Below are 17,463 nucleotides of genomic sequence, written 5' to 3'. Positions count from 1 at the left end.
GAGCAATTCTATAGCCTATTTTTCACCAATACTATAGACTATTTTTGAAGCATTGCTATAGCCTATTTTTTCACCTATTTTTCACAAATGCTATAGACTATTTTTGAAAAATTTCTATAGCCTATTTGTTCACCTATTTTTCACAAATGCTTTTGATCTTTTTTTGCAGATTTGATATAGCCTACTTTGTAACCTATTTTTCACCAATGCTTTAGCCTATTTTTTCACCTATTTTTCACCAATGCTTTAGCCTATTTTTCACACAATTATTTGGCCGCCTCAGTTACCAGTAAGTAGCATAATGACTACATGTTTTTATTGCTAATAACCCTGCTTCTCCAATTAATTATTACTGGAACAGTAGGGTGTTTTATATCCTTTTTGTTTGAAGAGGCTTATTTTATGTTTTCTAAATCATGACCAGAAAACAGAAAATGTCAGTGCAACTCCATGCATGCACATCATGCTTTTACTCAACTGCAAATTCACAGACATTTTTCTGTAAACAATTTTAACTGCAAATTCCCAGACATATTTCTGTAAAACTCATCATACTTAACTTTAATCTGCTTTAATGAATTGTTTTTTTCTACACTTTTTATCTGATTTTTTTCTCATTTATCGGTGCAGTTTAAGTGAAAATTATGCACTTAATTTTCTGCAGTGATTGCAAAAATTATAATTTGGGTACAGCTTCAAGGACTTAAGCTGCCTGTTGATTTAAGACTGATACTCAAAAGATGATAAGCAAACAGGGTGATATGGAAAGCTGCCAGTCAATCTACCTTGCTGTAAAACTTTCTCAGTTTCTGCAGTGTGCATATCATGAAAACTAATCTTTCAAAAAATTAATTGCCATGCTGTCTTAATCTTTAAATCTCAAGAAATGTTAAGTTATCAAATTGAAATCTCTTAATGTGATTTCATTCCATGCTGGTTTATTTACTCAAATATATTTCCCAGATTCCCTGCAGGCGTGTGAATGCAGATATATATTATCAACCAAAATTAAAATAATAACACTAACTATGCATATATAAAATACAGTTTCTTTCAGTTTATCTGGCATAATTCCTAACAAATTATATTAGCAATTCATCTCAAACAACCATATTAAAAGGGATATCTTTACACTTTTGCAAAATCACAAAAATTTGCACTTTTACAAAATCACAAAAATGAGTGAAGTGCTCCTGAGCTACATCTGTATGCCTACCCCACAGGTCACATGCTCCTGAGCTACATCTGTATGCCCACCCCACAGGTCACATGCTCCTGAGCTACATCTGTATGCCCACCCCACAGGTCACATGCTCCTGAGCTACATCTGTATGCCTACCCCACAGGTCACACTGAGCTACATCTGTATGCCTACCCCACAGGTCACACTGAGCTACATCTGTATGCCCACCCCACAGGTCACACTGAGCTACATCTGTATGCCCACCCCACAGGTCACATGCTCCTGAGCTACATCTGTATGCCTACCCCACAGGTCACAGCACCTTGCAGTGCTCCTGAGCTACATCTGTATGCCTACCCCACAGGTCACACTGAGCTACATCTGTATGCCTACCCCACAGGTCACACTGAGCTACATCTGTATGCCCACCCCACAAGTCACATGCTCCTGAGCTACATCTGTATGCCTACCCCACAGGTCACACTGAGCTACATCTGTATGCCTACCCCACAGATCACATGCTCCTGAGCTACATCTGTATGCCCACCCCACAGGTCACATGCTCCTGAGCTACATCTGTATGCCCACCCCACAGGTCACATGCTCCTGAGCTACATCTGTATGCCTACCCCACAGGTCACAGCACCTTGCAGTGCTCCTGAGCTACATCTGTATGCCTACCCCACAGGTCACAGCACCTTGCCCATCACCCAAACCTGCGCCTCGCCCAAACCTGCCCCCTCCAAGCCCCAACAGACCCTTTTTTCATCTGATCACATAATTGTACAGCAATTTTATTTGTAGTTCTAATAAATTAAAATTTCAACATTGAAAACTATTTTAATAGTTTAGTTCTTTTTAGTAACAATTAAAGCACCCAGCCCTCTTCAGTGCAAGTGTATCTCACTAAATGTCACTTAATCTATACACATTATTTTGCATTTCATTCAGTCTAAATGGATTATATTTTGCACCAAATATATTGCCCGCATATTATTAAAATGAGTATAAAACTAGTTTACGAAGAATTATAAATCATCAGATAAATCTCATCTCAATTTGCAGAGGCTTAAATATCTGCAAGGAGAAAAGCTCAAAGTATGTCACACTAAACTGCCACTCTGGCTCAGTATAAAAAGTTCAAACAACGCAGTGTGTTTTTTTTCTCACCAGTTTGGAAATGGGGCCGGGTCCCTTTTTATTGAGAACAATCGTTTTGATTACAATTGGGACATCAGTGTTGTTGTTTTTTTTGCTAACAAATACTTTAGAAAATACTTTTAGAAAATTTAGAATACAAAAGTTTTCAATAAATAATAATTAACTACGGTTCAACTTAAAGAGCTAGGTGAAAGATAAACTTAAATGTTGCGTTTAAAAACAAATTACAAAATTGTATTTTGAGACCTTCAATTTGGGAATTTTTAGAGCCCCATTTGGATTTTTTTTTTCTTTTTTCTATTGGAATGGGGCCGTATATCTTCCCCAAATTAAAACAAACAAAACACTGCAACATTATAAACCTAAGTGTATAAATTTTAAAACAAGGCATGTTTGTATTCAACAGCGATTAATGACAAAAGTAACACCAAGCATGAAAACAGTCTGGTTAAAAGTTGCATGTTAGGGCACTTTTTTGTGAGAAATTGAAGTTTTTTCTGCGCGTAATGCGGGTTATATGGCAAGTGAAACATTTCAGGCATTCTAATTGTGTGTTACGTCTGAAACTGCATACCACCTATGTTGAAGCGAGGGTCGGATTCAGTTTCATTTTACGAGCTTCTAGATTTTACTGTCGACCCAAGCCCAAATGATTTTCATTAAAAAGTTTTATTTCTAAACTAATGTTATCTGATATCCAAATCTTGAACAGTCTGAACAAGCTCAAGACAATTATGTGGTGGAACATTGGCAATATAGGGGTGGCCAGTGGGACAGAAAAACCTGATAAACTAGCTTGCTATTTTGTTTGTATTCCTGTCAGCTTTGCATTCCTAACAAGTGCTAATTAGGCAAGGGGTTGATTTAACTTTTAACCCTTTGCATGCTGGGAAATTTGTCGTCTGCTAAAATGTTGTCTGCTGAATTTCTAAAATTAGCATTTACTTTGATTTTTTTCAAAGAATGCTATCAGCATAGCAAACAGTTTGGATCCTGATGAGACGCCACGTTCTGTGGCGTCTCATCTGGATCCAAACTGTTTGCAAAGGCTTTTAAAATTTGGTTCCAGCACTGAAAGGGTTAAATAACTGCCAATTAGACCTTTCATGTAAACCCTTTCTATACAAGCATGCTCCCATGATGGAAAACTGCAAGAGACTTTATCTCATGGGCAACATTTCCACTCCTGTTTGCATTAAGTGAAATCAAACAGGATTAAGAATTAACAAAAAACATTCAAACCTTGGGCAAAATGCAGCAGATAACAGTACAGTATTTAAATACTGTAAACTCATATTATGCGTGGGACATTTTATTTTCTTGGATTTGCAGTTTGCACAGGCTAATCTGCGACACCATTTTAGAAACAAAAAATTAACATCTGTTTACTTAAGGACAAAGACATTAGACAAACTAATAAAATCTCTTGCTAGGAAACAAAATATTTAAATCAAAAGCTCAAATAGATATCAAAGTGAACATAACAGGTACATCTTAGAAATCTGATACTGATGTAGTCCAGTAGATACTGATGTAGTCCAGTAGCTGTCTGATACTGATGTAGTCCAGTAGCTGTCTGATACTGATGTAGTCCAGTAGATACTGATGTAGTCCAGTAGCTGTCTGATACTGATGTAGTCCAGTAGCTGTCTGATACTGATGTAGTCCAGTAGATACTGATGTAGTCCAGTAGCTGTCTGATACTGATGTAGTCCAGTAGCTGTCTGATACTGATGTAGTCCAGTAGCTGTCTGATACTGATGTAGTTCAGTAGCTGTCTGATACTGATGTAGTCCAGTAGCTGTCTGATACTGATGTAGTCCAGTAGCTGTCTGATACTGATGTAGTCCAGTAGCTGTCTGATACTGATGTAGTCCAGTAGCTGTCTGATACTGATGTAGTCCAGTAGCTGTCTGATACTGATGTAGTCCAGTAGCTGTCTGATACTGATGTAGTCCAGTAGATACTGATGTAGTCCAGTAGCTGTCTGATACTGATGTAGTTCAGTAGCTGTCTGATACTGATGTAGTCCAGTAGCTGTCTGATACTGATGTAGTCCAGTAGCTGTCTGATACTGATGTAGTCCAGTAGCTGTCTGATACTGATGTAGTCCAGTAGCTGTCTGATACTGATGTAGTCCAGTAGCTGTCTGATACTGATGTAGTCCAGTAGCTGTCTGATACTGATGTAGTCCAGTAGCTGTCTGATACTGATGTAGTTCAGTAGCTGTCTGATACTGATGTAGTCCAGTAGCTGTCTGATACTGATGTAGTCCAGTAGCTGTCTGATACTGATGTAGTCCAGTAGCTGTCTGATACTGATGTAGTCCAGTAGCTGTCTGATACTGATGTAGTCCAGTAGCTGTCTGATACTGATGTAGTCCAGTAGCTGTCTGATACTGATGTAGTCCAGTAGCTGTCTGATACTGATGTAGTTCAGTAGCTGTCTGATACTGATGTAGTCCAGTAGCTGTCTGATACTGATGTAGTCCAGTAGCTGTCTGATACTGATGTAGTCCAGTAGCTGTCTGATACTGATGTAGTCCAGTAGCTGTCTGATACTGATGTAGTCCAGTAGCTGTTTCAAAACCCCAACCTGGCCACAGAAGAAGATCAGATATCAAGTATCTAACAGTCTATAACGCTATGTCATCTATATGTGCCAGTAGGCTTTTAAAATGACTCATATTTTAATGTCTTCCTAAAGCTATATAACCAGTACTGATTATTGTTTTCATTCAACAATGCATTATATGTCTCTGATTTTAATGTCTTCTAATAGCTGTGTGTTAAAATGGGTTTATAATATATATAAAATATTATGACCAAAACATCAATTATCAACTGTAAAACTTATTGTGTACATGCAACAATAAATTTCATATGCATTTTTGAAAGGCTGCTTAAAAAAGGTCACAGTGCATAATTGTATATAAGTTGTGCAAGTTCTTTTTTAATGGAATCAACGCATTTTTTGCTGTGGAGATAAGTAAGGTCAGAGTTACAAAATGAACCTTTAATTATCGCAAGTAAGTTTAACGCAGCATTATAATCTGGAGGAGTGACATTATTATAACTTATTAAAAGTCAGACATTATTATTAATTATAATGTCTTAAACTTTCATAATCTTGCATTTGAAAAAATGGATTATTAACACAAGACTGATTTCAATGAAACCTGCCTAACTAGTACAAGAGTGATCGTAAGGTATTAAGAGTCCTTCAAGTCAAAGACACAATAAATATTGCACAAGAATCTCGTAAATGAATGTCATGGCATTGTATAAATCTTTATTTATAATTATATGCCTTGTTCAAGTGAGACAATGTTTAAAAAGCTTATAACATTTGTTTAAACTTATAAATCATGTTTTCAAAATTGTATGTAGTGTTATTAATACAGCAAATGGACTGTGAAAATTGTTTGAGAGCATTCGCCTTCCTTAACTTTTCAACAGTCAAAACATCTGCATTTCAATTTAAAAGACTCAAAGTCAGTCAACAGCAAATTTCGCAAATAAATGTCAATAATCATCAAACATTCATGATCCAAACATGAAAATTTGAGATGATCAGTTAATAATTAAAAAATAATAACAATCTTTCCAATGAAAATCATAGGCAACAACACAGAATTTGTGTGGTTATTTTTCATAGCCAGTCTTAATTTTTATTTTTATTTTAATCAATAAACTGTTCTACATTCTATTATATCGCCCCCAATTTATGGCAAAAAGGTACCATGTGCCATCTAATTTCAAAGTCACATGATACCTTTCTACACCAAGGCCCGATATATAGTTCAAAGGCTATGAATACTGGGCAAGTTGTAAACACCAATTGATTACAGAACACATATTGGGGTCAAGTGCTTCAGAAAGGGCATCTTTAACCCTTTGCATGCTGGGAAATTTGTCGTCTGCTAAAATGTCGTCTGCTGAATTTATAAAATTAGCACTTTCTTCGATTTTTTTCAAAGAATACTATCAGAATAGCAAACAGTTTGGATCCTGATGAGACGCCACGTTCTGTGGCGTCTCATCTGGATCCAAACTGTTTGCAAAGAGCTTAAAAATTCGGTTCCCGCATTGTAAGGGTTAATGCTAAATTATGGACAATTGTGAATACAAAATTAAATGTTAAAGGTATTCCTCTGTAGCTTGAACACCAATTAAATGGAAATAAGCTGGTTAAGAGTCATTAACTCCAAGTATGTATATTTCTGCTCACAATTGGTTTGTAATTCACAGTACTGTTACACTGGTCACCAAAAATCCCCGTACAATCAATGAAACATGGCCACTTTCATGATCACCATAAATGTATTGGTTTATACTATGCAACCATTCAATTTGGACACTTGAGCGGCGCTCTGGACAAATTAGGCTTGAAGCATTTGCGTTAAGTAATTCAATATTAGCCTGTGCAGTCCACACTGGCGTAATCTGGGTAAACACTTTACCCTTCAATGGAATTTTTTCATTTACAAGAATTCATTTACAAATGACAATCTTGTCTAGCGCAAAAGTGTAGTCCCTGATTAGCCTAATCTGGGACAACACTGCACAAATGTATAACGCCCCATCTTCCAAGAGCGAGGCGCACCTTGTTTCAGATCCAGTGTTGACGTGGACATGGTGTCCACCTTGTGACCACGATGTCTTGGGTTCAATCAACATGCAGGCAACATTTTCAAGAATATCCAATGACACCAAGGACTGGGTCTTCACAGAAAACCGACTCCAGGGAGCCTCAATTAGTATTAGACTTTCAACACAATTCCACTCAAATAAATAGGTTTAAACCCTTTTCACAAAAGTCGACAAATGCATGATAGTAAATATAGTGTTTCAAAAAGCTTTTTATAAAGAAAATCTTCTCTGTGATCTGCTTTGCTCGTCTTTATCATAAGTATTGCTTGTACATGTATATTAAATGCTCTCTTCATTTTCAAATATCATCACAAGGCTGTGAAAGAAATGCCTGTGTATCTTGAAACAGTTCAGTTGTTCCATTACAACCACTGCATAATTTTATCACAATTAAGCAGTATTACATTATAATAAAACGATCAGTAGCTACAATACTCAGCAATTCAAAACTCTGAAAGACCTGCACATCAGTGATCACTATGTGAAATTATTAAATGTGCCCTGCACCTCAGTGATCACTATTTGAAATTATTAAATGTGCCCTGCACATCAGTGATCACTATGTGAAATTATTAAATGTGCAAATAAGGAAAGCATCATGTTACTCCTTCATACAAATATCAGACTGAAGTTAACCTAGGCTTCATAATTCATACAGCATGAGGTTACAATTCACACAGCAGGTTACAATTCACACAGCAGGTTACATTTTTTAGTAAAATAGTCTGCTTCGCATCCCAACCTGTAACATAATGCTTATGAATGATTAAGCATTATTTGATGCAAAATATTACAGGTGCAAATGGTATAATTAAGCCAGCAGAACATTTAAAACGGATGACAGTTCATGTTTAACTACCCAATACCGAGGCTGGTATTAATAACACTTCTGCACGTTTTACTAACATATACCCAGGCTGGTATTAATAACTCTCCTGAGAGAAATCTTAACTTAAGATACATTTCATATCAGATTCTATATATGATATCATTCTATCAACTCATTTCCATTAACTGCAATGCAAAATACTAAATAAAATTGTTAACAAGTCCTTAATTTTTATTAAGGTATTATAATACCAGTACACACAAAGGGCAAAAAGATGTAAAGAATTCAGTGAATTTATGGAATTCACTAACTCCACATGTAAATAATTGCCCATGGAATCTTTGCAGCACAAATGATATGGGCCCTACTACACAAGAACTTGAAGACACCAATTCAAAGGAAAATGTCACATTGGTTTTGGTGTAAAACGAACAACAAAAAAGTATATTGTATCAAGAATTACTGTAATATTATTATTACTCGTGGGACGTAAATTTTTGTTGAAAGTTCCGGTTGACCAATCCAGGGAAAGACCCTTAAGAACAATTAGTTTGCTGGTTCTTTGGCAAAAATCAGAAATCCGTGAATTTATGCCACCAGGAAATGGTCCTTTTAAAAAAAAAGAAGTGTCATGCCCACAAATATAAATGAGTTAACAGTAATTGCTCTCTTCATGCCTAACCATCCTCTTCAAAATCTGATTTAAATCAATATTTAATTTTGATCAAACCTGATCGGGCATTTACAAATGTGGGAGTAACACCAGGGTTTGCATTTAGCATTTGTGGCATTGTGCATACACCAGACAGATAGAAATCTTGTTTGCAAAGTGATAAGCTGTCGTAAATACAGGCACTGCAAAGTAATTCACTGAAATGGTGGTCCCATGCTGTTATATGAGTTACAATACAAGAAACATGACATGTAAAGTAAGATGAATAATACAGGTAATGCAAATGTATACACTGAAATCAAGGTCCAACACTGTTACTTAACCCATTTATGCCTAGTAAACTCTCCCATCCTTCTAAATTGGATCAATTATCATTATAATCATTATCAAATATCAATAATCATTATTTCCAAAATTAGAGATGTCCAGTATATTTATTTTTATATTTAAAATATTTCTTACAGAAATTCCTTTTACCAAACAGGGCAGACCCTGATGAGACGCCGCATCATGTCCTTTTTTCTAGACGCTAGGCATAAATGGGTTTAAGTTGTAATATCGTTTTGTTACAATATTAAAAATCATTAATTTTAGTATGATGTATTACATTGACATTTGCATAGCATTGAACTGTATATTAAAAGTTGTATTTATTACTGCTATATTGAGAATGGTATCGTATTCTTTCAATCATAATTTTAAGAAATGCATTAGCAGTGATTTTTTTTGCTTTAATTTGTAAAAGCCTGTGCCTTTTGAATTGGGAAAATTAGCGCGATAAACCGTGAAATTGGGAAAAATAGCGCGATAAACCATGAAATTGGGAAAAATTAAGCATTATAAATAGGATTATAAGTAACAGAAGTGATATTGTTTTTAAGTGCATGTTCAGGGAGTTTTCTAGAGAAGGAGTCTGGTCAAATTGGGATTTTTTTTAATCAATAAAAGTGGCAAGTTTGGGAATGATTTATGGACAAAAATGGCTAAATTCAAGTTATATATTTTGTAAGATGTTTAAAAAATAAAGTTGAGACCTAGATTTAAGAAATCATAATTAAGTTATATGAGACTTCTTTCTAAAAAAAAAAAAAAAAAAAAAAAAAAAACTTTTTTTTTTTTTTTTTGGAAGTTGGGCTTTTTTGGGGGAAATTTTGGTCAGATTTTTGGGAAAAAACGTGTATTTTTGCGATTGGGAAGCAGCCGAAAATCGGCTGTAAATTTGAGCAAAAAAAATCACTGATTAGATCAGAGACTTTATCTATATACACAACAAAATCTGCGATTACTTGAACCATAGAATGGGTAATTTAACAGGTTCTATATGAATAGGTTCAAATAAGAATAAACAGTAAAAGACTTATCAATCATATTTTAACATCATAAAAAACTAATTTAAGGACTCATTACACCATTAGAATCACATTATTGGTAATTAAGTTTGGCCTGTTACTAGTCTACATACAGGATCATTTTGGGTTATATATATATACCCACGTTTTTTTGAGTTTACATAAAACTACAAACACAATTCTTAGTTTGAATATCACTGAGGTAATTTGACATTCATAATTTGTGTTCTTATGTGTTTTGTTTTTTAGATTTAAACAACCGCAAGGAAAGACAAATCACTACATGAACAAATCACACATATATGGCACAATAAACTAAGAAAAAACACTACATGAACAAATCATAAATATAAGACACCATCAAATAAATTATGAGATAAATAATAACCGAATTTTGGTAGATATTAATTACCAATTTTCGTTACTGTACTTCAAAATATGATATCAGAGACACATACCATTTAATAATAAAAAAAAAAATATGGGAACCCAAGACAGTGACTGGCCACAAAAGCTCCCCTTTCAACACGAAAGACTTTGTGTTAAGGTGAGCTCACTGTAACATACATAAAAAAAAGTAAAAACTGGTGTGTATCAAGACACATTTAATAGGGCCCTGGCTTCTTTGTGGTATTCCCATATATGCACTTGTGAAGACACAGCTATCCAGACGTAAAGGGACCTGTAAATTAACTATTATATACATACACAATAGGGCCCTCTGCTAGTTACATTTTCTTACCAGTGTCCCCTCTTCTTTTTTGTGCCAAGGTGTTTCCAATTAGCCCAATTACCAGGCAGGCCACTGTTATCAGCGCCCTGGAAAAATGTGTTACATAGATTACTTTTAGTAAGTTTTACTACTAGAGATATCATCTGGGTAGTGTTTAGCATGACTTACACATTCACTGATTTTCCTAAAGACAATTGCTATTGGGTGGTCAATTCGGATTACAATAAGTCATGATATACGGAGTTCTATGTCATAACTAATTAAATTAATCATAAATGTAATTGAATTCTTGTATAATAATGCAAAAATCTTTTCCTTAATGGTCAATACCATTTTCCGTTAGTTCAAATCTAACAAATACAGCTTTTTAACACATGATATGTCCGAATTGCAGACAGAAGGTAACGCTCATTTCATTTGCATTAAAATTCAATTAACCGAATAAAAACACCTGTACGGTGACAGTTGTTTTTAATCGATTAATTTGTCAATCAGATATAGTAACATTTTAATATAATACACGAAATAAATAAATGTCTCACCTCTGTGTCATTATAAAATGTATTTAATAATTAAAATCCGAGAAGTATAAGCCACAGATAGAAAGACACTCACTACATCGCGCTGTGTAGTTTACAGCGGACACAATAAATAAGAAGTATAGGAGACGGTGTATACCTAAGTCGCTTTATGCGCCTATGGAACATGTACTGCGTAAATGCGACTGGGCCGTCTTCGTTGAATTATTACTAGCGGCAGAAGCTATTATAGATGCAATTCATGCTAACATAAAATCAGAAAGTGCATATATTCCCCACGGTTTAGTGTCGCAACTTATATAAATTAACGTAATTTTACTTGACGTTTTAATTCACTTAAAAAATCTGAAGTCGAAAATTCCATTTAAAGGGATCTTTTCACGCTTTGGTAAATTGACAAAATTGAAAAAAGTTGTTTCAGATTCGCAAATTTTCGTTTTAGTTATGATATTTGTGAGGAAACAGTAATACTGAACATTTACCATGGTCTAATATAGCCATTATATGCATCTTTTGACGATTTTAAAACCTAAAAATTATAAAGCGTTGCAACGCGAAACGATTGAATAATTTGGAGAGTTCTGTTTTTGTCGTTAAATTTTGTGAAACTACGAAGATTGCTTATATAAGGTATAAAATACTTTGTGTGTACGTACTCGGCGGAATAGCTCAGTAGGCTAGAGCGTTTTTACTTCAGGACTCTGGCAAAACTCCAGGGGTCAGTGGTTCGAAACCTGGTCCGGGCAATGTTCTTTTCCTTTTTTTAATTTTATTCTTGATTTTTTACTGGAGCTTTTACGATCCAATGTTTACATTTATCGATATAAAGCATTTAATGAATAAGTTAAAAAAATGCCAAAATCTGTGAAAAGGCCCCTTTAAATTTGCATTTATAACTGCAAAGTCGTCGAGTCAACTGGTCTTAATTGTTTTACTTTAATAAATAAAGTATGAAATATGTTTTACTTTAGTCAAAAGCTTCGTGAACATAAAAGCAGCATAGATATTAAACAATATGTATAAAGTACGCATAAGATATATCAATAAACATTTTAACCGATTGGTCTTAGCATACAATAAATTGTAAGTATGTTTAATCAATTATATAAGTCAAATCTTCGAATATGTAAATGCATTCTTTAGAATATTTGAAAAATATTAATATATACGACTGCAATTGTGACTAAAAAATATAACGATTACATCTCAACTTATAATTTCTACAATTTAAAATGTTAATACATGTTAATATATCTGTTAAAATGTTTATATATCTGTAAACATGTTAATTTAATACGTAATAGCTTCGACGCCCACGTACATTTCACGCAACCAAAGACCTATAAGTGTTAAGGTGTTTGACGCAAGGAACATGCAAATCTTGCATTTTTGTTGACAGGAACGTAAAAAACGTTTACAATTACGGTCTTCTTAACAACTTAGTGATTTGCATAATTTCATAATTTACACCTAATTATAGTTTGCCCGTGACAGTGATGCAATCATATAATTTTCGTTTTCATTTGAGATAGTTAACAGATGCGTTCTTGTTATTATGATTCTAAAGCATTCATTAACTTGCGATTTGGCCTTTTCAGTTTATTTCTTTGTACACACAACACAGTGTTTTGCTATTTGTAATATAATCAGCAATAGCTGTCTCCATAGGTTGACCCTAAGTTCAAGGTCAAGGTCACAGGTGTAACAAATTTTGTGCGTATAGAAAGGCCTTGTCAATATACACATGCATACCAAATATGAAGGCAACATCTAAAGCTACATAGAAGTTATGAGCATTTTTCGAAACCTTAACGCAAAGTGTGACGGACAGACAGACGGAGGGACGGACGGACAGCGCGATCACTATGTGCCCTCCTTCGGGGGCATAACAATCAACGCATTGTTCTCAGCATACCTTAAAATGTCCGAGTAAGATATTATTTTTGGAGATAGTTTGATTAACTTAATTATGTTATAAACTTAATTTTATATTAAATGATTTTAATTGGAATATCGAATTTAATGGGTGAAAAAAATCGATTTGGAACAAACAATATAAGAAAATAACTGTTTTCGAAGTGTAAAAATATTAGAAAAAATCGCAATACCTTTCAAATCGGTCTATAAAAGTCCGTTACTTTCTCTGACAAATAAAAATACTTGTAGAATATTCACAACCATTTTATTTACAATAAATTCATGAAAATATCAACAAAACTATTTTTAGCAACAACGACGAAAATTTTATTAATTCTTGCTACTTTATGACAATGTGCCTATATATTGGCAAAGTTATCATGCATGCTCGTAGTGCGTGTACGGTTTTATTTGTGTGTTTATTTATTTGAGCTAAAGCATTTAATATTAAACAAAAACAATGTTGTTTTCAAAGTATGTTCAGTTCACTCTTGATTAAAAAAAAAGTAAACTTCCATTCGTTATTTTTTTTAGCTCACCTGAGCACAACGTGCTCATGGTGAGCTTTTGTGATCGCCTTTTGTCCGTCGTCCGTCGTGCGTCGTGCGTCCGTCGTAAACATTTTGCCTTGTGAACACTCTAGAGGCCATATTTATTGTCCGATCTTCATGCAACTTGGTCAATCATTTGTCCAAATGATACTTCGACCGAGTTCGAAACTGGGTCATGCTGGGTTAAAAAACTAGGTCACTAGGTAAAAAAAGAAGAAAAATCTTGTGAACACTGTAGAAGTCACATTTGATGCCTAATCTTCATGTAACTTTGTCAAAATATTTGTCTTAGTGATATGTTAGTTGAGTTTAAAAATGGTTTCGGTCCATTGAAAAACATGGCCGCCAGGGGGCGGGGCAGTATTCCTTATATGGCTATAAAGAAACCTTGTAAACACTCTAGAAGTCACAATTTTTGCCCAATCATCATGAAACTTGGTCAAAACATTGGTTTTATTGATATCTCGGACGAGTTTGAAAATGGTCCAGATCGGTGAAAAAACATGACCACCAGTGGGCGGGGCAGTTTTCTCTATATGCATATAGTGAAAACATGTGAACACTCTAGAAGTAATATTTTTGGTCAAATCTTCGTGAAATTTGGTCAGAACATTTGTTTCCTGGATGCGTCGCGTGAGTTCGAAAATGGTTTGGACCGGTAAAAAAACATGGCGGCCGGGGGGTCATTTTCCTTATATTTATATAGTAAAGAAGCTTGTTCACTGATTTTCCTAAAGACAAGAAGTCACATTTTTTTTCCTAATCATCATGAAATTTGGTCAAAACATTGGTTATGTGGATAGCTCGGACGGGTTTGAAAATGGTCGTGATCAGTGGAAAAACATGGCCGCCAGGGGGTGGGGCAGTTTTCTCTATATCTCTATATGTATATTGTGAAAACATGTGAACAGTCTAGAAGACGCATTTTGTGCCAAATCTTCATGACATTTGGTAAGAACATTTTGTTCCTGGATACGACGCTTGAGTTTAAAAATGATTGAGATCCATTAATAAACATGACCGCCGGGGGTTATTTTCCTTATATTTATATACTAAAAAAGCTTGTGAACACTCTAAGTCACATTTTTTGGCCAATCATCATGAAACTTGGTCAAAACATTGGTTTTATTGATATGTCGGATGAGTGAAAATGGTCGTGATCAGTGGAAAAAACAAGGGTCCCAGGGGATGGGGTAGTTTTCTCTATATGTATGTAAGAAGCATTTTCCTTATATACATATATTAAAAAAAAAATCTGGGTATTAAAAACATGGCCACCAGGGTGGGTGGGGTAATTTTTCTATATATGCCTATTGTGTATTCTTTGGGACACCTTACTTTTAAAGTCAGTCTTGACATACCAATAGTTTGAAATATTTACTGAATAGTTTTAATCTTTGTTTCTTTCCATCTTAGTCTCTCAGGTGAGCGACCAAGGGCCCTTTGGGCCTCTTGTTTTAAATTATAACTAGTGGATTAAAATACGATAATACACCGTGTTCAACAAAAATCCGCAATATCTTGTGCATATACTCGTCTGACACGCATTTTTACGATAATTTAATGGTCACGTCTGCTTTTGTACAATTATTGCAATATTTAATAAAGAACAGTATGCTATAAACATCAATACCAAACTTTACCAATGAAATATCAAGCAACCACGCAAAATGTCGTAAATTAATTCGTTAGTGTTTTCGGAGTGCAAAAAGATGTAAATTAATCATCGAACATTTAAGAATGTGTCTTTCTGTGTAAAGTGGCACAATCCAATAAAGCCCGAGATACTGATTTATGATGTACCTGTAATACGAGATGTACGTGTGTGCTTGATATTAAATAATTTATTTTGTTTTACTCACTAGAATTCACGTTTTTTCCTTACAATGATATTTTAAGACTTATACATTTTGTCGAAGGTAAGGGAGAATACTCACACAATTTGTGGACTAATTTGAATCGAAATTGTTACTCTTTAGGATACGTGTGATATTCATTCCATAGTGGCAAAAATGGGGGATTAGAGCAGCGTGATCTTTACGTAATTTCTTCACATTTCTGGTGAAATTTGCGAAATACTGTTAGCGTCTATCTTCATTCTAAGCTGTAAATGTTGTATACATTATAATAAAAACAAAGAAAGGATACGCTTAAAAATACAGTTGTTTTGCGTTTTATGTTGAGAATCAAAAGCGATATTATTATTCTCGGAAATCATTATATAAACATAAACGCCAGAAATAAACATCTGCGCAAACAAATATCGAAATATTAGTGTTAAGTTGCCAAAAACCTAAACCGGTAGCAGAAATTGGCTGTCGTAACAATCAACTGTGTACAATTGTGACGTCACCGTTAGAAACCAAGAAATTGCACATGGCGGAAGCATTTGAAAAGGGAAAATGTCAATATGAAAAGTAACAATGATTAAAAACATATACACTAACAAACTTTTTGATGCAGAATTATTTTAGTAAACGCCTGTTACAGCACACTTAATTTTGCTGCGAACTTCGTATTGGACTGACAGTAAAAATAAAGAAACCCTAATTTTAAGCGACTTGTTTACAGATTTTCGAAATGACATTTTTCCAACTTGTTCAGTTTTTGTCTAACATTCAAAAAGTAAAACAACCTAAAAAATCTTATAAATTAAAGCTAATTGTGTAGACTTTATTCATACAGATATTTAAATCAGGAGTAATTAAACATTGAAATTGATAAAATTATAAAAAGTTACATACACAACATCATTTAAAATGTTTCTATTGTTTTCGTTAAATATTTAAGTGAATGAGGTAATATGATATTATGGATAGCCAAGTGGTTATGGTGATAGCTGTTCAATCCAAACAACAGTGGTACTAGTGCCAATGGACATACTTTTCTGTAAAACTTCTATTTTTGTTTATATAGTGGAGCTGCTTTGTTGTGATTTTAATGTTTGTTAATATTCCTGACCAAATACAATGGGAAAAAAACACACAAAATCTTTGAGCAAATCCCTTAAAATACAACAACAGCACATGCACTGATCTATAATTAGATGAATGAATTTAACTCTGTTTCTTCCATTTAACTTAAAAAAAATGAAATGCCATATTTTACTCTTGGTACTTCCCTGCAAAGATATTTAGTTCCACTATTATAAGCATTTATCATGCAAATAAAATGATAAAAACTTGTACATTTGTTGTTTTTGTGAAAATTGACATCATACAGAGTAACAGTCATATAAACAAAACTAAAACCAGCTGTTCTGTTAACTCAAATGGTAGAATATCATCATACAGAGTAACAGTCGTATAAACAAAACTAAAACCAGCTGTTCTGTTAACTCAAATGGTAGAATATCATCATACAGAGTAACAGTCATATAAACAAAACTAAAACCAGCTGTTCTGTTAACTCAAATGGTAGAATATCATCATACAGAGTAACAGTCGTATAAACAAAACTAAAACCAGCTGTTCTGTTAACTCAAATGGTAGAATATCATCATACAGAGTAACAGTCTTATAAACAAAACTAAAACCAGCTGTTCTGTTAACTCAAATGGTAGAATATCATCATACAGAGTAACAGTCGTATAAACAAAACTAAAACCAGCTGTTCTGTTAACTCAAATGGTAGAATATCATCATACAGAGTAACAGTCGTATAAACAAAACTAAAACCAGCTGTTCTGTTAACTCAAATGGTAGAATATCATCATACAGAGTAACAGTCATATAAACAAAACTAAAACCAGCTGTTCTGTTAACTCAAATGGTAGAATATCATCATACAGAGTAACAGTCGTATAAACAAAACTAAAACCAGCTGTTCTGTTAACTCAAATGGTAGAATATCATCATACAGAGTAACAGTCGTATA

At 34.2% G+C, this 17,463-nt stretch overlaps 2 protein-coding genes across 4 annotated transcripts in view; one reads left to right on the top strand and one right to left on the bottom strand.

Moving 5' to 3' along the window:
• LOC127847215 (frizzled-7-A-like) overlaps positions 1-11,268 on the bottom strand; it is a 63,221-nt gene extending 51,953 nt beyond the window's left edge. The window contains exons 1-2 of the mRNA XM_052378968.1: positions 11,123-11,268; positions 10,590-10,666 (exon numbers count right to left, since the gene is read on the bottom strand). Of these exons, the coding sequence (XP_052234928.1) occupies positions 10,590-10,666; positions 11,123-11,133 (88 nt within the window). The 5' untranslated portion in view covers positions 11,134-11,268. The remainder of the gene's footprint in view (positions 1-10,589; positions 10,667-11,122) is intronic.
• Positions 11,269-15,947: 4,679 nt separating this feature from the next.
• LOC127847193 (uncharacterized) overlaps positions 15,948-17,463 on the top strand; it is a 227,020-nt gene continuing 225,504 nt past the window's right edge. For all 3 annotated transcript variants that reach the window (XM_052378918.1, XM_052378917.1, XM_052378916.1), the window contains exon 1: positions 15,948-16,004. The gene's annotated coding sequence lies outside the window, so the exon portion shown is untranslated. The remainder of the gene's footprint in view (positions 16,005-17,463) is intronic.

This window comes from Dreissena polymorpha, chromosome 10 (assembly GCF_020536995.1).
Source record: "Dreissena polymorpha isolate Duluth1 chromosome 10, UMN_Dpol_1.0, whole genome shotgun sequence".
NCBI lineage: Eukaryota > Metazoa > Mollusca > Bivalvia > Myida > Dreissenidae > Dreissena > Dreissena polymorpha.
Note: the sequence above shows the minus strand (reverse complement) of the source record. Positions and strands in the feature narration are given on the sequence as shown.